General features: G+C 50.8%; 1 protein-coding gene across 10 annotated transcripts in view; it reads left to right on the top strand.

Moving 5' to 3' along the window:
- The window catches only part of MYO9B (myosin IXB), an 89,665-nt gene that overhangs the window by 31,902 nt on the left and 33,337 nt on the right, over positions 1 to 24,426 (top strand). For all 10 annotated transcript variants that reach the window (XM_029218654.1, XM_029218660.1, XM_029218658.1 and 7 more), the window contains 6 exons: positions 11,893 to 11,987; positions 17,372 to 17,434; positions 17,914 to 18,013; positions 18,279 to 18,379; positions 20,293 to 20,422; positions 23,551 to 23,640. In XM_029218654.1, coding sequence (XP_029074487.1) covers positions 11,893 to 11,987; positions 17,372 to 17,434; positions 17,914 to 18,013; positions 18,279 to 18,379; positions 20,293 to 20,422; positions 23,551 to 23,640 — 579 coding nt within the window. The remainder of the gene's footprint in view (positions 1 to 11,892; positions 11,988 to 17,371; positions 17,435 to 17,913; positions 18,014 to 18,278; positions 18,380 to 20,292; positions 20,423 to 23,550; positions 23,641 to 24,426) is intronic.

The raw sequence follows: 24,426 nt of genomic DNA, 5'->3' as shown, positions 1-24,426 counted from the left end.
ACTCAGCCATGAAGAAGAATGAAACACTGACACATGCTACAACGTGGATGAACCTCGAAAATGTTACACTGAGTGAAAGAAGCCAGACACAAAAGGCCACATATTTATGATCCCATCTACATGAAGTGTCCGGAACAGGCAAATCCAAGGAGACAGAAAGCAGATTAGTGGTTGCCAGGGGCTGGAGGAGGGGGGATGGGGAGTGGCTGCTCTCAGGGACAGCGTTTCCTTTTGGGGTGATGAAATGTTCTGGAAATTGATAGAGGTGACAGTTGCACAACATAGCGAACATGTCAAATGCCACTGAATCGTACGTTAAAATGGTGAATTTTATGTTATATGAATTTTAGCACAATTCAAACAGAAATGCAGAGCGGGCTGTACATATCTGGAATGCTCCCCGTCAGGTCCCACGACATCCACCCCTCGGATTCCTTCCCCTCTATCTTGCAGTGGGCAGACAGGAGCCCAGCCATTCTAGAGCTGGTCCTATCAGCTCTGGCCTCTGGGGTGGCCCCAGGGGTACCTGAGCTCCATCTCCCAGGGCCTCACCCCAGCCCCTGATCCAGCAGCAGGATATGGGACTGGCTTGAAGTCAGACCTGAGCCCCGTCCCTACAGAACAGGCCCTCTTAGGTGGAATTTCTCAAGCAAATGTGGGAGGTGCCTCCAGAATGTTTCATCCAGCCACTTGTCTTGAACATTACCAGTTCCATCCATGAATATTCGAAGTGGAACCTTCATTATGCTAATTGGCAAAACCCTCCCCCAAGGTTGAGTGACAATAAAATTGGCCAGAGCGGGTTTGCAGTGGCTGCTCCCGTGGAGTGTATCCTGGATCAAGCAGTTTGCCCTGACGTGGTAGTTTATACCAGGGATCTGCAAACTGTTTCTGTAAAAGGCCACATTAATTAGCATTTCCAGATTTTAGTGCCACGCAGTCTCTGTCACTACTTAGCTCACAGCTACTCACTCTGTATCGTAGAGCAAAAGCAATACGTAAACAAACGGGTGGGGTCGTTTGCCAGTAAAACTTTATTTGCAAAAACAGACAGTGGGAGAGAAGCATCAAAGATACCCAGATTGAAGGACATCTTACAATATACTCAACCTGTCCTCCTTAAAACTGTCAAGATCTCAAAAAACGAGTCCGAGAAACCTGGCGTGGAGCCGTCAAGGAGATGTGAGGACCGAATATAACGTGGGATCCTGGGACAGAAAAGGGACATTAGGCGGGGAAATGAGGACATCCGAATGAAATGCTAACTTAGTTTAATAATAATATATCAGTCAATATTGGTTCATTTGTTCGTTGTGACAAATGTGCCACCATAATATTAACAGTAGGGGAAACTGAGTGTGGGGTACTTGGGAGTTCTCTGTAATATTCTTAGAAGTTTCTTGTAAATCTAAAACTGTGCTAAAATTTATAAGTTATTAAAGAAAAGAAAGGTATCAAGCCAGATTTGGCCCGTGGGGCATAGTCTGTGGACCCCCCCCTCCGCCAACACACACACACACACACACACACACACACACACACTTAGACAAAATCCCACCACATCCATGAGATGCAAATCTCAGGTGAGGTCCTGGCAAACTGAACTTTGACCCCACGCACCTCTGCCCTCTCCTACTTCTCCATTTCGGTCGGCTGAGCCATCACCACTGGTCTTTGGTGCTTTCCTCTATCGCCTGCATACTCGCTAATAGCATATCCTGTTGTCTCTTCCTCTGAAATATTTCCTGCCACTGCCCGGGCTCCAGCTGGTGGCCCCGCTGGTGTGTACAGGTGACAGTGTCCAGCAGCCAGGGTGGTGTCCACGGTACTGGCTTCCCAGCTGAGCCTGCATCAAAGCACAACCTCTTGTCAGGACTGGGGCCAAGCCACTGAGCCCAGTTTCCTAGATAATCCCTTGCTTCTCGGGGCTATGAGGAATCACAGCTGAGAGGTGGCTCTGGGCAATGATTTTTCTTCCTGCGCCTGTTCCTTCATCATCACGGGGGCCTGATTTCTTCTCCCTCTCCCCTCCACCTTACAGTGCCTGGCTGAACAAGGCTACCGGGTGGCAGTCAGGATGTGAATTGGACCCATCTGGGGTTGGGGTACTACTGGTGGGGAGTGGCTGATCTCGGTGAAACTCCGGAATATGAAAGTTTCCCGTCTCTTGGGGCTAAGCGTGAGGAAAGCTGTCTAATTAAACTAAGTACACTGAGCATGAAGCTGTTTGCTCTGTCCCACTGTAGACTATCAAGACCCCTACTCCAGGTGTTCAAGAAAGAGGGAGGGGTGTAAGTAGACACCCTCTTGCTTTATTTCTCCCTAGAGATAGTTCATTCTCATAATAAACCCTAGGGCAATAGTTCTCACCCTTCCAGGAATCAGAATAGCCTCAGGCTCTGGTTTAGGAATTTTGACTCCTTAGCCTTTCCAGAAATTCTGCAAGTCTGGGTTGAGGCCCAAGTCTGTATCTTTTTTATGTTTTCTTTTGTTGTTGTTGTTGTTTTTGCGGTACAGGGGCCTCTCACTGCTGTGGCCTCTCCCGTTGCGGAGCACAGGCTCCGGACGCGCAGGCTCAGCGGCCATGGCTCACGGGCCCAGGCGCTCCGCGGCATGTGGGATCTTCCCAGACCGGGGCACGAACCCGCATCCCCTGCATCGGCAGGTGGACTCTCAACCACTGCGCCACCAGGGAAGCTCCCAAGTCTGTATGTTTAACAAATCCCCACAGCTCATACTTGGATTCTCAACCTTTTCTCTCTCTCACCGTAACCTACCAGAGCAGCAAGGTAGTGGTGACTCATGGTGGGGGGCGGGGGAATCTTGACAATTCTGACTCTCCTTCCCCACTGTTGTAATCAGGGGAGCCCCAGGATGACAGGTTTGCTCACCCCAGGTATGGAGGGTGGGCCCAAGGGGAGCCTGGGGCCCCAAGGGGCATCCCTCTCCCCAGGAGTTTGGAGAGAGGCTACAGCACCCGTAGGGAGGGTGGAGGGAGCTCTGGAGACCACAGACTGTCCCTCCAGCCCACCCCTGGAAGCTCAACTTGCCTCACGTATGCCAGCGCTTAGTTTTGCTGCATGGAAAGTATCAGAAGTCCTTGCCGTTCTCAGCAGCAGCGCCATGCATGCAGTTTGGGATCTGTGCAGGGAAACAGACATCCTAAAATGAAACCTTCCCTAACGAGCCGCCACTTACGGAACAAGCCCTCCACTCACACTCCCCACGCGGCTCAGCCCAAGCATGGCTCCTTCCGGTCCGCCAGGCCTAGTGGGTCCTCTCTCCCGGACGCATCCCACCACACAAATGCAAACCAGATCAGGTGCAAAGTGAGGTTGAAAGATCTTGCAAAAGGTGCGTGATTTCAGGAAGTCATCAAAAGCGACCTGGAGAATTGCTCCGACTTACAGTTACTCAGCCACACTCACAAGCAGCAGATGGGGGAGAGAGCGAGTGATGGAAGCCTGAATTTCAGAAGGGAACGAGTCCATCGTGTTGCTAAATCTAAACAGGTTCATTCTGCCTAAACGGAGAGAATTTTCAGCTTGACTCACAAAGCCAAGTTCAACTCCGTGCCTTATGAACAAGACACAACTAAACCAAAGTAGTTCAGGAAGCTAAAAGTAAAGGGACAGGCACAAATGTATCAGACAGGATAGAACACGGCTGCAGTCGTGACGTGTAAAAGGTAGAGCTCAGGCCTCTGAACGTCGCGTGATGAAGAAGATTCATCGTAATGCCAACATCCTCAACGTACTCTCAAGGAATAATAGTTGTCAACATCTATGCATCATAAAACACAGCAGCTGCTTTTACAAAGCAGCAATTATAAAAGATACTGGCAGAGATAGTTACAAGCACATAACATAAGGCTCGTTGAGTGGACAGCAAATAAGCAGGGATGTAAGATGCCCAAACCACACATTTAGGCAGATCTTGTGGCCGTGTTGCAAACCCTTCCCTCCAATATGAGAATAAGTCTTAAGTATTCGTGGGATGTTCACAAAACTCATCCCTGTATCAGGTCACAGAGAAAGCATCTAGAATTTCCAAAATGGGAAATATTAGTCAGTGCTCTTAACAATGCAATAAAACTAGAAATTAATTTTTTTAAAGCCCTTCCATATGGAAAAAAAATTTTTTTAAAGAAAAACTAGCCTTCTGTTAAGTCTTGGATGAAGGGGAAGTTAAAAACCAAAATTGTGGATTTTCTGGAAATCAGTGACCAAAACTGTGTATTATGAGAATCCATGAGATGTGTTTAAAGCAGTAATGAGAGGACAGTTCATAGCCGTAAACACATTATATCCATAAATATGAGCAAATGAAAGTAAGCGAATTAATTTCCCAACTCTAAAACCTGAGAAAAAGAACCAAGTAAACCCCAAAGAGAATGACTTGGGTATCAAATGGATAAGATGAGCCCTCAGGGATCTTGATGAATCCCTCAAATATTTTTGGTACAGTAAGAACCAAGCAAGACCCTCCCCCATCAAAGTTTAATTTGTTCTTTATTCTTTCTGTGATCTACACGTGGTTTCATTTATAACCTAAACCAAAATTCAGTGAAGTATGAGATACAATAACTTGTTTCATACTGGATTTCTTCTTTCTTTTTTTTTTCTAAGATTTGATCACCCCACCTCCCTGCCACTCACTCCACGACACAGTCTACCGTGAAACTTCAGCCCCTGGTAGGAATCTGTCCGTTTCAAAGGGCCTTGTTCTGGCCCCAGGAGCCCTTGTTTTCAGCGTTTCTGTCCATCTGTGGCTGACAGTCAGTGCCCTTCCGGATACGAGTAACAGAGCCTGTTACAAACTGGGGGCACGGAGATGGGGTGAGTCTTATGTCCTGTCAGCACTCAGCTCTCTCTACGTGCCTCCATCCGCCCGTCTGTCTGTCCATCCAGCCTGCCAGGTGTCCCAAGCCCCGTGGGCAACAGGAAGAGAACAGAACCCAGGCTAAGGCTGGATGTCAGCCAGGTCCTGGAAAGTTTCCACTTCCTCATCTGTGATTTGGGGAGCCATGAGGTTGGGGGTGATTCCTCCACTTCCTGCCCGGCATCCACAGGCCCACAGAGCCTGCAGCTATCACCTACGTGGGTTGGCAGGGGGTCGGGGGTCCCATCTTCCTCCCCACAGCCGCCGCCTCTCACCACCGTCATCGCCACCCCCTTCCCACCATCATCCTTGTCCTCACCCTCCCTGGATCCACCTCCCTCCATCTGTTCTCTGCACAGCATCTCTGTGGAAATCACATCAGCCGTGCTTCTCCCTTCCCCACCTCCCACCCCCTCCGCTCCCAGCCCCCAGGGAGCTTTTCTGTCTCTCCACACAGCCCCTCTAAGCCTGTGACTCCACTGGCCCATTTTGTCCTCCATGCTTCCTGGTCCTGCTTCTCTGTGTCCCTACAGTGCTTTGGGGGGAGACCAGTCAGCCCAGGCAACACTCACACCCTGTCATGCTCACCTTGCATGTCTGAGTGTTGGAGTCTTCTCCCGGCCCCAGCACTGCCCTGGCCTCCTTTGGGAGAAGGGGACGTTTAACCGAGAGCCTCTAGAACAGTGGCTGGCACACCTACCCTGTAAAGGACCCAAGGGTCAGTATTGTCAGCTCTGCTGGACCAGTCTTCACCACCACGACTCAGCTCTGCCATAGTCCAAAAGCAGACACAGACCGTTCGTAAACAGACGTGGCTGTGCGCCAACAGAACTTTATTCATGGTGGCTGCACGTTGAATTTCATATCACTTTCATGTGTTGTGACATATTCTTTTGATTTTTTTTTTCAAGCGTTTAAAAATGTGACAACCATTCTTAGCTCACAGACCACACAGAAACAAGTGGCTGGCCGTAATTTGCTGACCCCGGTAGAGGTCAATGTCTAAGCCTGCCACCCACCCCGCATTCCCCCCATCCTGGGCATCAAGTAGGCGTCCTCCCCATGGCCACGTCCATTCATGTACGGGTCGTCTGTGGCTTCTTCACGCTCCCACAGCAGAGTTGAGTTGTTGCAGCAGAGCCCCAAATATTTATTAGCTGGCCCTTCATGGAACAAGTTGGCCCGCCCCTGGTTCACACAGATGGTCCCGTTTCGTCCTCAAACAACCTGAGAAGACAGGGGTTTACCCCTTCATTTTACAGGAGAGGAACTTGAAACTCAAGAGCAGTGAACTAATTTGTCCGAATCCCCTGCCGACGCAGAGCTGTTCTCCTGGACTTCTCACCAGGAAGTAGCCCTCCACCCACACACACCTGGGGGTTATTTTCCTGGCATTTCCACACAGGAGAGCCCCAGCCTGACTGGATGCCCCTGGGGATGTTTGCTCAGCAGACACAGCAGAGCAGATCTCCAGGGCACCTCGGGCCATGGGACGCCTCCCAGCTCTCCTCCTGCGGGTCCGGCAGTCGCCTGTGTCCCCAAATGGACACGATCTGGGCATGGGCTGAGCGCCGTTTCACGTAGAAAGGTACGCCTGGAACTTGGAGAGCACTTGGGAAAATAAAATAGCCCGAGTTCCAGCGGTGGGGCTGCCGTGCCAGGGCTGGTTCCCAGTCACCCTCGGGTGTTGCCTTTCTGCACCCACACCCAGGGCTGGAACAAGAGGGCTCCTGCAGGCCAGTGAGCGGGAGACAGTCTCCCTTTCAGCCCCATTTTTAGGCTTCACAGTGGCCTAATATTTGCTAGTGTTCTCTTACCCTTCACAGCCTCTCCTGGCAACAGTGGTCACTCCTCTCTGGCCTTGACTGGACACAAGAGATTCGGAAGTCCTGTATGGCATGGCTTGTGGTCCCGGGGTGGGGAACAGAGGCTCCGCCCAGATGTGGCATCGCAGGGGGAGGGGCAGTGTCAAGGTCATGAGAGGCAGTGGGCAGCCTCCAGGGTGTCGGGAGGTGGTGACATCTGAGCCATGGCCAAGGTGGACGTGGAGGGGGCGTCCCTGTCGGAGCACCACCTGGGAGGGGGCTCTCTGAGGCTACAACGGTGCCAGACACAACGGCAGCCGACCAATACATTGTTGTCAAGTGAATGAATGAAACCGCATGTACAGAAGCACCACACACTTGGGAAGGGAGGTCCCTGCGGCTAGATGAGGAAAACAGAAGGCCGGCCCCACAACCAAGACGAAACCACCGCAGCAAGTGAGGACGGCTGCAGGTGTATCTGAGGGCAAAGGAGTTATCCCAGTTCAGGCCACCTCCGCCTGGCTGGAAGGACCACCACCATGCAAGGTGAGGCTGAGGGACTTCTCTCCAGGGAAACCCCTTCTCTGGGGTCAACTGTCAACACAGGAGATAGCAAGCACGTTTGCCTTGGTGAGCTCATTCAATGGGGCTTTTCAGTTTTGAAATCGGAAAGCAAAACACTGTTTGCCTAATGCAGTCCGTCTCAAGGCTTGTCCGGTTTTCAAGTGGGATGCACAAGAGACCAGGTGTGAACTCAAGGCTCGGGAATCCACCTGCCGGGCTGCCGGGGCAGGCAGACACCCCGAAAAGTCTCAGGCCTGCTCACCTGGCTCCCAGCTCTGAGAACCAGCCTGGACCAGGGACTGAGCGGCTACGGGCATGGTGTGGGTTGGGGGTCGGGGCAGACTTCGGGGAGGTCAGTTGACCTCTCTGTGCCTCAGTTTCCTCATCGGAAATGAGGAAGGCAGGTCTGCCCCTTAGAGGAATTCGAGCAAAGGAAAGAGTCACAAGGCCGCAGCACTCCTGGCGTGGGGCTGGTGTACACCACAGGTCATTCTTTGATGTTATATCGCCGTTCTTCCTAAAATACTTACTGCGCGTTCCAACAGAGAGAAGAGCCATCCTGTTTAGATAGAAAATGTACCGCCTGGAAATTTCTGGCTATGTAGGCTGCTCAACCCTGGATGTCTGTTTTTTTTCGGGGTGGGGGGGCCTGTTGGGTCTTAGTTGCAGCGCACAGAATCTTTCGTTGTGGTGCACAGACAGGCTCTTCGCTTCATTGAGGTGCACGGGCTTCTCTCTCATTCTGGCGCGCAGGCTTAGTTGCCCCGCGGCACGTGGGATCTTAGTTCCCCGACCAGGGATTGAACCGGTGTCGCCTGCATTGGAAGGGGGATTCTTAACCACTGGACCACCAGGGAAGTCCCCAACCCTGGATGTCTTTGATTTAAAAAAAGCTTTTTCAGTCTCCCCAAAGGAGAACCTCAAAGACAGAGGCAGTTAGAAGACAGCCAGACATCCCCTGGCTCTTGACATCCTTGTCGGGGGGGGGGGGCACCTGGAGGGGGCACACGATCTGAGAAAGTCAGGGTACGGCTGCTTCGTTCATTTTACCTAGAAACCGTGCTTGGGGGTGGGGTTGAATTAAGGGGTCATCTCTTTATGGTTTTTTCCTTTCGTTAGGTAAACTTTTAGCATGGTTCTATCTTTTTTTCCAAGTGTACAGCTTATGTGAGAAACATGTCTTTTATATTATAAAAGGGAAAAAAAGCATTTCAAAGAAAGTAGAGGCCTTTCTCGAATAGCGTTTTGCCAGAGCCGTGGATCGTCTGACGTGATGGGAAGACAGCATGAGCATGTGGCCACGCCTGCGCCAGTGCCAGATCATATCGCATCACTGCTGGCACCCAGGTCCCGCTTCATCCCTTCCATCCATCCCCAACCCCACATGATCCACCGGGCACACCAGCCACCCTTGTGCTTGGAGGCAGTGCACGGCCCCGGGAACAGCTACACAATAGCTCCCCTGGCTTCGGGTGCCAGGCCAGCGTTTCCTCCTCCTCTAAGGGACGTATAATAGCACCAACCGGATATTTTTAGATCAGCTTTGAAAAGTCGCAGTGTGTTGAGACCGCATACCAGACGCATGAGGTCACTAGGCCCTGCGCTGGTAATCGCAGAACCAGAGAGATGGTGGGCCCTCACATCCCGAAGACATTCCCTCTTATCCCCAGGACGCCAGGCCTGGTTGTTTCCTTAGAAATCGCCACAGAGACTTGTCCCGAGTTCAGAAGGGACCACTATGGCTCTTCCGGATGCAAATGTGCATTTCTGGGCTGTCTCTGCGGAGGCCCTGAACACAGGCACTGCAGGGACTTAGGACTTGCCCCTGGAGGGAGCCCACTCGGTGTCGGGCACCCCTCTGCCATCTGTTTGAAGTTAGGACATGCAGGACTTGGCATGCTCGCTCGTGGGAGCTCATTTTACCACAAAGCAGGTCTGTCCTCAGCTCGGACACCACCCTGCAGGGTCTGGAAGGAAAGGAGGAGACAGATCTGCTGTCTGCTTTTCTCAGAGCTGTGGCTTTACCCCATGGGCTTTACCCCTTTAAAAGCTGAACTCAGAGGGAACAGGAGGTTAAACCTGGAAAGACAGTTTTCTTCGCCAGGGAGCCCATCAACGCCTGCAGTGCGTGTGGGGACCCTCATGACAGGAGGGAGCCCCAGACAACCCGACCCTGCAAACCCCTTTTACCTCCATCTGTACACAGCAGTGATTCTCAACTCGGGCAATTCAGCTCTCTCTGGGGATGTTCTGCGTTGCCCCAGATGCTACCGGCATCTGGTGGGTGGAGACCAGGGATGCTGCTCAACACCCTACAGTGCACAGCACAACGGCCCCGCCCCAGAGAAGGATCCCACCCCAAGTGTCAGCAGTGCTGAGGTCAGGAGAGCGGGGCAGACCATGGCCTGGCCCCCAGCAGCTGGCCTATAGCTCGGTCACACACATCAGGATGCTGTGAAGAAGAGGAGGGGGTGTGGTCTCTGTGGCTGCTGTCTGACTCCAGAAAGCACCTTCTCAAGCTCGGTTCTGCTCCACCAGGCCAGGTGGAGACCCCCCCTCAAAGGGCTCCCGCAACCCCACCCTGAAGGTACCCCCTTTGCAGTCAGGGCCGGGTTGCCTCTCTGGGGCCGCCTCCTCCTCTGTCACTCCCCTGCTTGGCAACTTGGCAGTTGGTTCAGGTTTTACAGCGAGGCCCGTTTCTGGGGTCTGGAGCCCCAGGGGCAGCTGGGCAGGAAGTCACTCATCCTGTGACCTGATCAGCCAAGAGCGTGACAGGCGCATGGGCCCAACCGGGGGGCCTCAGCCCTGATCGCAAGCTCTGCTGAATGGAACCATTTTCCGAGGAAGAACCCCAGGCCTTCCAGCAGATGTTTTTTTATGGGGCTTCTGCCTTCAGGCGGTCGCACCAGAAGCTCTGATCAATGAGGGACCTGCATCCATCCCCCCTGCAGAATGAGGATTTCAAGAAAATCCCGGCTCCTTTCGGTGTCTCCCTGTTCCTGGCTCCCCTGAGAGCCTGGCCACCTCTCTGCACCCTGCCCTTGTCCCCCGCCCCCCACACACATATCCAGACCTTGGCAGTGGCCTTCCCACCTCCTTCCAGCTGCCGCCTTCCTCCCTCCAACCTCCTCTGCCCAGCTCAGCCTCCTCAAACGGGAACAGTGTGAGCCTGACACCTTTTTCGTTTCTGCCAAGCTTCCCTTTGTGCGTGGAACTTCGGGGTGTCACCCCCCGCCATGCCATCTCTGCCTCTTCCCTTCCTCTGCCCGGCCTCACCACCACCTCTTATACTGGCCTCTCACTCCCCCAAAACAGGGAACCCCACTCCCCAGATACCTTTCCTGCCCTGAGTGCGCCCCAAGGCTCCACCACACCCTCTCCCTGGCTGTTCTCCCTGTCTGGGTACCATGTGGAAAGGGGGTACCCCAGGAACCTTCGTGGGGGACAGAGGGTGTTCCCTGTTGTAATCTGGATGGTGGTCACGTGGGAGACCCCACGGGAACTTGACCAAGCCACAGGCTCTGAGCACTATGCAGCCTTTCCTCTATATACTGGGAATGAAGCCCTGATTCTTACCACAGTGTGGTTGAACCCCGAAAACATCAGGCTGAGGGAAAGAAGTCGGATGCAAAAGGCCACCTAGTGTATGCCCTCACTTAGGTGAAATGTCCAGAACGGGCAAATCCAGAGACAGAAAGCAGATTCGTGGTTACCGGGGGCTGGGGGAGGGAGTTGGGGAGTGACGGCTCATGGGGACGGGTCTCCTCTGGGGGTGACGGAAATGTTCCGGAACTAGATAGAGGGGATGGTTGCACAACATAGTGAATGTACTCAATGTCACTGAAGTGTTCACTTTTAAAAACTTAGTTTTATGTTATGCTAGTTTTACTCCAATTTTTTAAAAAAAAAAATTGCAGTGAACCAGCTTGTCATCCCATGGAATTGCAGGACCCCTCCAGCCTGGGACCTGTCCCCACGTCAGCTCCCTCACACTGCAGGTGTCCAGCCTGGAGCCCGTATCAACCCAGGGCCTAGCAAACTCCTTCTGGAAGTAAATATTCTGGATAATAAATATTTTTGGCTTTGCAGGCCAGATGGTCTCTGTCACAGCTACCCTGCCATCGCGGCAGAAAAGCAGTCGTGGACAACCAGTAAATGAACGGTCCTGACTGTGTGCCAACACACTTCATTTATGGATGCTGACGTGGGAATAGGATTTTTACATGGCAGGGAATATTACTCATCTTGGGGTTTTTTGTTTTTTTGGGTTTTGGGGGGTGTTTTTTTTGAAACCATTTACAAATGTAAAAGGCACTCTTGGCTGACAGGCAACACAGAAACATGCAGTGGACTGGATTTGGCCCACAGGCCGGAGTTTGCTACGTGAACAGTTATTACTGAAAAAGAATTCTGACGATTGGCATTTCTAATGTCCAGGACTTAAAACTTGAACCCCTTCCACACCCTCAAACACAGAGATAAAGAGTAAGCCCGTGGGATGCGCTGGGGCTACCTACCTTTCTGTTCTCCAGGTCTCTCCTGGAGTCTCTGCGTGACTTCCAGGGAGCCCCCAGGCTCCAGGCCGAGGCCTGTAGAAACTTCATCCTCACAACCTGAAAACCTCCTTTTGTTTTCCTCCCAGGCTTTCGGGAATGCTAAAACGGCTCACAACAACAATTCCAGCCGATTTGGGAAATTTATCCAGGTCAACTACCTGGAGAGCGGCATCGTGAGAGGGTGAGTCTGTAGCCACCCAGGCTGTGCACTCAGCCCTCGGTCTGAGGTCCTGAGCTTCCCTGCGGCGGGGTGCCAGGACTGAGCCAGCAGAGAGCTGGGTGCTGAAATCGTGGGCCAGCAGGCATTTGTGAATCGTACAGGGAAGCAAGTGTGACTTTCAGTCGTTGATGTGAAAGTCTGAGCGGTGGGTCGAGGTGGGAGTGTGGGTGGGGGAGGGGCGGCACCTTCGTAACCAACCCTACCTTCCCCAGGGCAGCCCCGTGGGCCCAGGCACCCACGGAGTAAGCATAGTGAGCTAGAGGTCCTAGCATGATAGAGTTTGCCAAGAACAGGCAAGGGCACGCCACAGGTGCCCTGGTCTTGACGTTTCTAATTCAGTGGGTCTAAGGATGCCACAGGGAGAGTTGATGTGGACTCTGGCATTTGCCAAACATGCCCCTTTAGCTAGAAGGAGACGTGATGCTGGGTAGCAAAGTGAGGCAGTTGTCCAGGAAAGTACTCAAAGGAGGTGGGTGGGTGAGAGGGAGGGTATGTAGATGGATGGATGGATTCATGGGTGGGTGGGTGGATGGACGGATGGGTGGAAAAATGGATAGATTGATGGATGGATGGGTGGGTAGATTCATGGATGGATGGATGGATGGATGGGTAGATTCATGGATGGGTGGATGGATGAATAGATTCATGGATGGATGGATGGACTCATTGGTGGATGGGTAGATTCATGAGAGGCTGGTGGGTAGATTGATGGATTTGGATGGACACATGGATGAATAGGTGGATGAGTCCATAGGTGGTAACTGGATTGTGAAGTTGACTGCCTGGTGGAAGTTAAAACAGGTCTACATTTTGTGCCAGAAATGTGAGTTCCTTAGGTGAGGGCACAGTTAAATTCAGCTAAATGTGTAATGTTGAAATTGTGTTCCCCAGAAAAAAGAAAGAAATTGTGTCCATTTGCACTCTGTGCAATGGTTATACTAATGAAAATATCTGGCAGCTTTATGCAATGAGTTAATGTTACAAGGAATTATCTATTTTGTCATAATGTCATTTCAGAATTTAATACTATAGGATTTATTTTTCTTTAAAAAAATTATATTCTGGGTAGTTTCAAGTAGTTAAAAAAATATAATTGTGATTTAATACTGCATAGGGTTTGGGATATTTTTCTAACAGGCAAAGGTCTTATGAGCCAATAAAACTATTTCACAGTGGGAAAAAAAAAGGCTTTTCGGCACAGTCCATTGCCTGGTGGCTCGAAGGAACCCAGCCCCTCCACATTCTGATGTGAGGGTCTGCAGTGGCAGTGGGATTTGCGAAGGCTCCAGGTGATGTTCTGAGCCTCAGGATAAGAAGCCTTAAATGTTAGACGTGGGGAGACCCGGGCAACAGGCCCCTGGAGGCCGTGAGAAGGCGCCGGTGTTTCAGGAAGGGAGAGGTCCTCCAGGACTTCAAAGTATCCAGGTTCTTCTGTCCATCCAAACCTAACTGACGATCATTTCAGTTGATGGTGCCTGTTCAAGACGAGGACAGAAATGTTATTTTCCCAAATCCTTCAGCCCCGGGCTTCTTTCCTTTTTCCCACTGCCCAGGCCCTGATGGGCAGTAGTGCAGGAGAGAGACCCTCAATAAACGCAGCATCTGCTCTGGCCCCTTAGCCCTCAGGGACACTTGGAAGTGGGCCTCAGCCCCCCCATGGGCTGTCCAGTGGTCCCTTCCCGACTACTGCTGGGCCCAGCTTGGCATCTGCATGGGCGGAGCCACCCACCTGTCCCCACCTGCCCTGCAGGTTTCAGCCCTTTCTCCACAAAGACCCTCACTCATTTTACTTTATTTTATTCTATTCTAGTCTACTCTAATCTACTCTATGCTGTGCTGCGTGGCTTGCCGGATCTTAGTTCCCTGACCAGGGATTGAACCCGGGCCCCGGCAGTGAAAGCGCTGAGTCCTGACCACTGGACCGCCAGGGAGTTCCCCCTCACTCCTTATTTTAAATCTGCTTTTCTCCCATGGGTCCATATTTTGCACAGTTGTATCTGTCACATTGCAGAGCCTCTGACCAGCAGGAAAGGCCCAGCGTATCTTACTGGGTAGAGGACACAGAAACAGTTGCTTTAGTTCCAGTGGCTCCTTGGGAGCAGAGACACCAAAAGGCTGCACATGTTCTCCTGGGTCCCAGGCTGGCTCTGCAGGCCAGAAGCCAGAGCCTTGGCTGCCAGTGGGCACCGCTCCCCGCCTTCTCCTCCCAGACCGCTCCTTCCTGCGTTCTCAATTTCACGTCCTGTGGCTGCTGAAACAAAGTACCACAAACCGATTGGCTCAAAACAATAGTTTATTCTCTTACAGTTCCGGAGGTCAGAAGTCCAAGATCAAGGTGTGGGCAGGGCCACGCTCCCTCCAGAGACTCTAGGGGTGGATCCCTCCTGGCCTCTTCCAGCTTCTGGGGGCTCCAGGCATCCTTGGCTTGTGGCCGCATCACCCCAATCTCTGCCTCTGTCTTCACGTGGTCTTCTCCCCTGAGTCTCTCTGTGATCTTCTCTTCTGTCTTTTGGGACACTTGTCCTTGGATTTAGGGCCCATCTGGACCATGGAGGAAGATCTGATCTCCAGATCCTTCACTGAATTACACCTGCAAAGACCTTTTTTCACAGTCACAGTCACATGTTCCAGGTAGACATGTCTTCTGGGGGCCACCATTCGATCCAGCACACCAGCAGGGCTGGCCCTCAGCTGAGTGGCCAGCCTGTCCCACCTCAGCTCCTGTCAGGCTCAGCTCCTGTGGCCCTGGGTGGCTGGATCTCATAGGCCAGCTTTAGAGTCCTATCTATGGCCTCAGATTCAGGAAAGGAAGTCCTGCCTCGGCCCTTGACTGTGGCCTGCCCACACTCCGAGGAGGGAGGTACACTTCCTGTCCAGGGAGCAGCTGCCGCCAGCTCACGAGGAGCAGGCCCAGACCCGGTTCTGCTTTTGGGCAGGTGACACTTCTCGATGCCACTTCCCGCTGAGGCCAAGGGTCAGGGGCAGTCCAAGTCTTCCCCCAGTTCCCCAATTTGCAAGGCCTCGTCTTCCTGTGGGCTCAAGGGCTCAGTGCCAGCGGGATCCCTGGCTCCCTCAAGACCCCCGTAGGGGCCTAGGCTCCCAGAATGATCAGCAAAGGGAAGAGGTGATGGCCAGTCAAATGACAGCTCGGTGCCCCCGAGAGGTCGCTGTCCTCCCCCATATGCCGACACAGTACGGGGAATCAGCTACAGACTGAGATGAAAATGTGAGTCTAGGAGCAGACGCAGCCTCCTCCCCCAGGAAAACAAACTGCTGAGAACTACAAGTTACTGGCCAGTGGAAGGAATGGAAGAAAATACGGGTTTGAAAGAAGAGACAGCACAGTCTGAGCCCTTGGAAACCCACCCATGCAGGTTGTATGTGTGCATGTGTCTGTGCAAGGCTGCAGACAGAAGACTGCCGTCCTGTGAGAGAGGCAGGCAGCATCCAGCAGGTCCTGGACCAGGGGCCCGACCCTGCCACCCCTCGGGCACCAGCTTCCTCTTCAGTGTAACAAGATGGGTTCAGATGAGGATGACCTGCAGACCTGTACAGCTCACACACGTGGTGATCGTGGATCCCATGAGAGGCAGGGCCACTGCCAGGCTCAGGTCCCTGCCAGGCCACCTCCCTCCTGTGGGGTCCCAAGCAACGTGTGGCCTTTCCCAATTTTTAGCACCTCATCCAGTCCATCGGTGGGAGCCACAGTGCCCATACCTGGGGACATTTAAATCCAGGTCATTGAATCCCTGCAAAACAGTGCCTAGAACCTCGTAGTAGATCTCCAGGGAATGTTTGATGTCTCTGTTAGCATTGAGGATGTGGCCGCAGACATGCCTTATTCCTGCCCCAGAGCCCACATAGCCTCATGGACCCAGGTCCTTCAGATGTCCATCAACTGATAAACAGATAAGCAAAATGTGGTGTGTCTGTACGTGCAGACTACTATTCAGCCATAAAAAAGAATGAAGTTCTGATACACGCTACAATGTGGCTGAATCTCAGAATCATTGCGTTGAGTGAAAGTAAGCAGATACAATATTCGGTTAACCCTTGAACAATGCAGGGGTTAGTCGAAAATCCAAAGATTCCTTAGAGTTGGTCCTCTGTATCTGAGGTTCCTCCAGATCCATGGTTCCTACGTATCTGGTTCCACATCCATGGATTGAACCAACCTCAGATCACGTAGGACTGTAGCGTTTACTGTTGAAAAAATCCACGTATAAGCGGACCCACAGTTCAAACCTGTGTTATTCAAGGGTCAGCTGTACTGTACATACTAAATGAGTCTATTTTATTTATTTATTTATTTATTTATTTATTTATTTATTTATTTATTTTGGCCGTGCTGGTTCTTTATTGCGCATGCAGGCTTCTCTAGTTGCAGTGCACAGGCTCAGTAGCTGTGGTGCGAGGGCTTAGTTGCGGTATGTGGGATCTTAGTTCCCTGAACAGGCATCGAACCTGGGCCCCCTGCATTAGGAGCACGGAGTCCTAACCACTGGACCACCAGGGAAATCCCCTATTTTTTTTTAATTCTAGAAAATCCAAACTAATCTTTAGGGGATGGTCAGTGGCTGCTTGGGGGTGGGTGGCAGGAGAAATGACAAAGGTCCCACAGAGACTTCTCAGGGTGATGGATGTGGTCACTATCTTGGTCATGGTGGTGGACTCACAGGGATTTGCATGTGTCACAACTCATCCAGTCACACACTCTAAGTCTGTTGTGCATCAATTATGCCTAATAAAGCTATTTTTGAAAATTACGTGAAAGGACCCAGTCAAAACTCATCCCGTTGCGTGCTTTGAGTATGTACAGTTTATCGTGTATCAATCATCAATAAAGTTGTTTCAAAAAGAATGGAAAAGTGAATCCATTATCTTGTATTTCGATTTTCAATTAGAGAAACATTTCATGGCTGGGGAGATGGTGGGAGCAGGGTTCAACCTTCCAGTGTTATTAGTGGGCACATTGGTCCAATCGTTTCAATTCCTGCCACCTGTGGGGCGTCCTGCGTGACGCCAGGTTGGGCTTCCATACAGCTGTCATCCCAAATCTGGTCTGGAGGGCAGAAGTAGCCAGCCCAGGTTCCTTATTTTTATAGATGGTAGTCGTAGGGCGAGGCACATTTATGATGATTGTATTTACCTTTAGAGTAAGATTTTCAACATTTAGGTTGCTTGTTTACCACACTCAAGGTGATTACCTTTAGGTCCCTGTGTTTACCGTGGGTCCAGGGATGTTAATCTGCAACTGGCTTTTCCATGGTAACAAATCACTCTTGTTCTTCAAGGAAACAGTATTAACATGTAACACTTGTCCTTCTTTTTCCTCTTGATGACAGAGCTGTTGTCGAAAAGTACCTGCTTGAAAAGTCTCGCCTGGTCTCTCAAGAGAAGGATGAGAGGTAGGGGGATATTTCCTTGGTGATCCATCACATCCACCTTCTTCCCTATGAAGGAAAGAAGCAGATGTCCTGAGATGGGGGAAATCTACAGGAGGCCATGGCGGATCTCCTGGGAGCGTGAGCTTTGCCACCTTCTTGTGCCTCCCCGGGGCTTTTACTGGAGTAGGTGCTCAGATGTCTGCCAGAATGTGGTTAGATTAGAAGCATCTCTGATCCCCCAGTGAGCAAGACATATGCCCACCACCTGAGGAATCTACTCGCTGGAGAAGCTCCTGGTTTGATTTTTGGGTTTGTTTTTTTTTTTTGTTTGTTTGTTTCTTAAGACATTTTAAGAATCGACTTATTGTCTCAAATTTGTACATAGTCGAGCTGCTGTTTCCTCCCTGGCCTGGTCTCCAAAGCAGTATTAATAGTGGTTTGAAGAGTAGCTGTCACTCGGCCTCCAAAAACAACTTTTTTCTCCTAATTTTGACCTACAGGAACTACCATGTGTTTTATTATTTGTTACTTGGCGTCAGCGAGGAAGAGCGTCAGGAATTTCAGCTCAAGCAACCTGAAGATTATTTCTACCTCAACCAGGTAAACAGCCCCGAGACCCAACCACAAATGCAGCCTCTGTTCCCCACGGGCTCTTTATGCACTGCTGGGAGGTCAGAGGCCGTCCGCCTTGGCCCTCTCTAGCCCCCAAACCGACTCCAAGGAGGCCCAGAGGGGGGTGGCATAAAGGACCCCATTCATTCCCCACGTCCTGGGCCATACCCCATCAGTTCCAGCCAAAATCATCCTCGCACGCCACCCTCACCAGCCCAGAAGTACCCAGAGCACTGCCAACTTTGTTTTTCAGCATAACTTGAAGATTGAAGATGGGGAGGACCTCAAGCATGACTTTGAAAGACTCAAGCAGGCCATGGAGATGGTGGGCTTCCTCCCTGCCACCAAGAAGCAGTAAGTGGGCGGGCCCAGCCGCCCTGCCATCTCCCACACAGGCACCCCTGGGGCTTACCAGTCACTCTGAGATGTGACCCACCCCCTCGTAGGAGCCTCACTAAGGAGAGTAGCGCAGTGACAGGGGATGCTCGTCATTAGCCATTGGGAGATGCCAATTAAAACCACAGGGCTTTTCAAAGGTCATTCATCATTTTAAAATCTTTTTTTTTTGGCTGCATCACTTGGCTTGTGGGATCTTAGTTCCCCGACCAGGGATCAAATCTGGGCCCTCAGCAGTGAAAGCACGGAGTCCTAACCACTGGACCACCAGGGAATTCCTCCATCATTTAAAAATTTTAAGCCCCACATTAGCAGACTAATTAACAGATTCTGTTAATGAGCAGAAAACTACGCTATCTCAGTAGATGAAGAAAGAAATCCAATAAAATAAAATTTACTCAGGTATATCTACCCAGAAAACAAAACACCACAGGGCTTTTGCCCAACAGTGTGGGTATACTTCACAGTATGGAGCCATACACTCGAAAACAGTCAAGAAAGCACATTTTATATGATGTGTGTTTGACCACAATTAAAAATTGTTTTAATTCTTCAAAACCACACAGGGTGTTCTCCACACCTGCCCGGGTGACCAGGATACCCAGAGGGAACATCTCTGCCGAGCATGGTGCTAGGGGGGCACGAATGGGGCCAACTGCTGTGGACAACCATTCGGCAGTTCCTACTGTGGATGTGTGTACACAACCAAATGCATACATTTGCTCACCCAGAGACACCCACATGAAGGCACACAGCAGCCTTGTTTATAACAGCCCCCAAACCTGGAAACCCTCCCAAATGCCCACCAACCAGAGGTTAAATAAATAAACACATTGTGATATATCCCTGCAGGGGCCAGCAAACTTTCTGGAGAGGGACAGATAGTAAATATTCTCAGCTTCGTGAGCCACGTGGTCTCTGTGGCATGTTCTTCTTTGCATTCTGTTTTCTTTCTTAACGACCCTTTAAAAATTGAAGAACCGTTCCTCCCCACCACCCCACCCAGCGGGATCTTAGTTCCCTGACCAGGGATTGAACCCACGCCCTCGGCAGTGAAAGTGCAGACCACCAGGAATTCCCTTAAGAACCGTTCTTAGCTAAGGGGCTGTACAAAAATGAGACCCCAGTTTGTTGACTACCTGGACAACCCCACACACAGCAGTGGTGGGGCCCCAATTCCGCCCCCAGGGGACACTTGGCCTTGCCTGGAGACATTTTGGAGTGTCACGCTGCAGGGGTGGGAGGGGGGCCGGGTAGGTAGAAGCCAGGTGCCGGCACTGCGGAGGCTGAGAAGTGCTGGTCGGCAGCATTAAGAAGGGATGGTGCTATACACGGTAACACGCCTGGCTCCCCCATCTCACACCTTTTCAGTAAGAGGCCAGATGCAAGTACACGTGATTTCACCGAAGTCAGGTTCACAGATGGTATTAGATGTCAGGACAGTGGTTCCTCTGTGGGGCTGGTTCCAGGGCCTGAAATGTTCTATTCCTTGGTCTGAGTGCCAGTTACAGGTATCTGTACATTTTGTGACACTTCATCAAAACTCTATACTTGGGGAATTGTGTGTTTTCTTTCTTTTTCTTTTGTACGCATGTTATGCCTCCGTAAAAAGAAAAATTTTAAGCTCCCGCCCAACGCCACTACCACCAAAAAAAAAAAAAAATAGAGATATGTGCCTCCCAAGTCCTATTCCACAAAGAGAGTCCCCAGTGGAGGACTGGACATCTTTCGAATTTCATGTGTTCTGACTGGAATTGCTGGTGTTACGAATTCAGCCTCGTTCACTGGAAACTTGGGCCCAGTTCACTGGAAACTATTGCTGTCTCACGACTGGGGAAGGTGCCCCGACTTAGGTTCCTTTTCTCCCCCAGGATCTTTTCCATCCTCTCGGCCATCCTGTACCTGGGCAACGTCACTTACAAGAAGAAAGCCACGGGCCGAGACGAAGGCTTGGAGGTTGGGCCCCCTGCGGCGCTGGACACACTGTCACAGCTCCTGAAGGTACTGGCCCCTGTCCTCAGCCACAGCAGCCATCGAGGCCCAGAACTTCCTTCACTGACTGCGCTTCTGTAAACTGGGGCCTGTCTGCCTGCTTCCTCCCCCCACCATCTCTTCTGTGTCCCTTCCTCATTTCTTTTTTTTTTTTATTTAATTGAGGTATAATTAACATACGGCATTAGGCTTCCCTGGTGGCGCAGTGGTTGAGAGTCTGCCTGCTGATGCAGGGGACACGGGTTCGTGTCCCAGTCCGGGAAGATCCCACATGCCACGGAGAGGCTGGGCCCGTGAGCCATGGCCGCTGAGCCTACGCATTCGGAGCCTGTGCTCCGCAACGGGAGAGGCCACAACAGTGAGAGGCCCGCGTACCGCAAAAAAAAACAAAAAAAAAAACAAAAAAACATACGACATTATTTTAGTTTCAGGTATACAACATAATGATTCGGTATCTGTATATATTGCAAAATGATCACCGCAGTAAGTCTAGTTACATTTGTCACCCTAGGTGGCTACAGGGTTTTCTTTTCTCTTGTGATGAGAACTTCTAAGGTCTACTCTCTTAGCAACTTCCAATTATGCCATACGGTAATGTTAGTCACAGTCGCCATGCTGTACACTACATCCCCATGACTTATTTTATAACCAGAAGTTTGTGCCTTTTGACCACCTTCACACATTTTGCCCATCCTCCATCTCTGGCAGCCACCATTCTGTTCTCTGTATCTGTGAGCTTGGGGGGGAGTTGGGGGTTGCTTTTCGTTTTTTAAAATTCCATATATAAGTGAGAGATTTTTTTCCATTATAGGTTATTAAAAGATATTGAGTATAGTTCCCCTTGCTATATGCTATACAGTTGGTTGTCTATTTTATATATAGTAGTGTGTATACTTTATTTTTTTATATAAATTTATTTATTTATTTATTTTTTTTTTTTGGCTGCGTTGGGTCTTCATTGCTGCACACGGGCTTTTCTCTGGTCGCGGCGAGCGGGGGCTACTTTTGTTGCGGTGCACGGGCTTCTCATTGCGGTGGCTTCTCTTGTTGCGGAGCATGGGCTCTAAGCGCGTGGGCTTTAGTTGTGGCTTGTGGGCTCTAGAGTGCAGGCTCAGTAGTTGTGGTGCACGGGCTTAGTTGCTCTGCAGCATGTGGGCTTTTCCCAGACCAGGGCTCGAACCTGTGTCCCCTGCATTGGCAGGTGAATTCTTAACCACTGCACCACCAGGGAAGCCCCATAGTGTGTATACTTTAATCCCAAACACCTAATTTATCCCTCGCCCCACCCTTTCCCCTTTGGTAACCATAAGTTTGTTTTCTATGTCTGTGATTCTGTTTCTCGTAAATAAGTTTGTATCATTTTTTAAATTATTTTTAAATTATTTTTATTTTTGGTTGCATCGGTTTTTAGTTGCAGTACATGGGATCTTCATTGCTGCATGCAGGTTCTTCCTTGTGGCACATGGGCTTCTCTCTAGTTGTGGAGTGTGGGTTTTCTCTCTCTAGTTGTGGCGTGCGGGCTCAGTAGTTGTGGCTCACGGGCTTAGTTGCCCCATGGCATGTGGGATCTTAGCTCCCTGACCAGGGATCGAACCCGCGTCTCCTGCATTGGAAGGCAGATTCTTTACCACTGGACCACCAGGGAAGTGCCTGTATCCTTTTCTTTTAGATTCCACATATAAGCGATATCATATGATATTTATCTTTCTCTGTCTGACTTATTTCACTTAGAATGATAGTCTCTAAGTCCATCCGTGTTGCTGCAAATGGCATTATTTCATTCTTTTTTATGGCTGAGTAATATTCAATTGTGTATGTGTGCCACATCTTCTTTATCCATTCATCTGTTGGCGGACACTTGGATTGCTTCCATGTCTCGGCTATTGTAAATAGTGCTGCTGTGAATATTGGCGTACAGGTATCTTTTTGACCCTTCCTCATTTCAGAAGGACTCCCTCTGGGGCTCTCCCACCTCAACCCCTCACTTGGAAGGCTCTTCAAAATTATCATTTATATATGTATATAAAACTGAATCACTTTGCTGTACACCTGAAACTAACATAATATTGTAAATCAACTATACTTCAATTTTTTTTAAATATCATCTTTTGATCAGCGGGGTCATCTTGTGATTGGACCATCCCCTCGTCCTCTTGTCCTCAACCCCAGGAGCGCTGGGCAGTGTCTGGTGTCGTTTGGGGGGTACTACTGTCTTCTGGTGGATGGAGGCCAGGGATGCTGTTTGACGTAATGGAATGCACAAGACAGTCCCCCTACAGCAAAGAATGACCCAGCCCCAAATACCTGTGGTGCTGAGGCTGTTTTCTAAGCATGCATTCCATCTGTGGCTCTTAAAGTGCACCTGCGTCAGGGAGCCCCAGCTCCTGTTGTGCTCATGAGGATGAGTGAGCACGTCTGCTGGGAGACCGGGGCTGCTCTGCTACCCCAACACTTGACTTCTCATGGATGGGACTCGGCAGTCGGGGAGAGCCAGGCCCCTTGCCCAGCCCCTGCACCCAGGCCAGGAACCCACTCCAACAGCGACAGCTTTAACACAGGTCACCAGGCAGCACCTGGGCCCGAGGCCCGCTGTGACACCCAGGCCTGTGTGACCACACTGTCAGGGCCATCGAGCAAGCCTGTGGGTGGTGATAATTTTGAGACACACCAGGCGTAGCACACACTGTGGATTGGCAACCCTGAGGGTGGGCTTTGGGCCCACTTCCCGGCCCAGCTGCTGGGTGTCCTTCTCCCTCCCTCCCCACGCCTTGCCTCAGTGACACAAGGATCCAGTCCATGAGCTCTCCAACTTTCCTCCCCTTCTCTCTCTCTCTTTTTTTTTTAAAAAAAAATTAATTAATTAATTATTTTAATTGAAGCATAGTTGGTTTACAATGCTGTGTTAGTTTCTGGTGTATAGCAAAGTGATTCATATATACATGTGTGTTTGTGTGTGGGTATGAATATATATTTAGATTCTTTTCCATTATAGGTTATTACAAGATATTGAATATAGCTCCCTGTGCTATACAGTAGGACCTTGTTGTTTATCTATTTTATATAAAAATAGTAGTGTGTATCTGTTAATCCCAAGCTTCTAATTTATCCCTTCCCCCCACCCCTTGACCCTGAAACAGGTGAAGCGAGAAATCTTAGTGGAAGTTCTGACCAAAAGAAAAACAGTGACCTCCAACGACAAACTCATCCTTCCCTATAGTCTCAGCGAGGTGAGTGCTGCCCTGGGCTTCTATGAGGTGCCAGGCCCGAAAATATGAATACACAGGGCAGAAGGGGAGTCTTCAGGGACAGCTGGCATGGGTAGTGTTTTTCCTGCCCCTAAAGTGACAGCAGAGAACCCTGGCGACACTCTGGTTTTCATGTGAGCTCAGGTGTGGCACAAAGCAGCCTATACAGCTTGTAAGGCCAGAGCCGGGGCCACGTGTGTGGTGTCTATGTCCAGCTGCTCAGCGGGCACGCTGGTTCTCACCAGCAGAGGATATCCACCTGCCGCCCACAGGCCAAACTCAGCCCACTGCCTGCTTCTGTCAATAAAGCTTTATCTTCATACAGCCACGCCCGTTCATTCACATGCTGCTCTCCTGCTGCAGCAGCAGAGCTGGCCTGCAAAGCTGATCCTATTGACTCACCGGCCCTTGCCCGAAAAACTTGCCGACCCCAGGGCTTGAGCATGACCTTTACAACCATTGTGTGGGTCCCTAAATCTTGATAAGGCACCTCTCCCTGGCCTTTGCGCCAGCCTCGATGTTTTCTCTGTGATGTGTTTTTCTTGCGTTTTTACACCCCTAGACTTATAGCTTGGGGAGCAGCAGGAAAGTACCTAGCCACGGTGGGGGGTGGATTTTTAGCTGGTGGTGGAAGCTGCTCAGGCATCTGAAGTGGGCACTGCAGACAGCTGGAGCCCCTGTGGGCAAAGGCACCCAGCCGTGGTACGTGAAGGGTGCCGCAGGTCACCTGAGCCTGCAGCACGGCTGCTCCCCAGAGGCGCCAAGCTG

The sequence above is a fragment of the Monodon monoceros genome, unplaced genomic scaffold, assembly GCF_005190385.1.
Source record: "Monodon monoceros isolate NGI ecotype Baffin Bay Population unplaced genomic scaffold, NGI_Narwhal_1 Super_Scaffold_12, whole genome shotgun sequence".
Classification (NCBI taxonomy): Eukaryota; Metazoa; Chordata; class Mammalia; order Artiodactyla; family Monodontidae; genus Monodon; species Monodon monoceros.
This window is presented reverse-complemented; position numbering and strand designations above follow the sequence as displayed.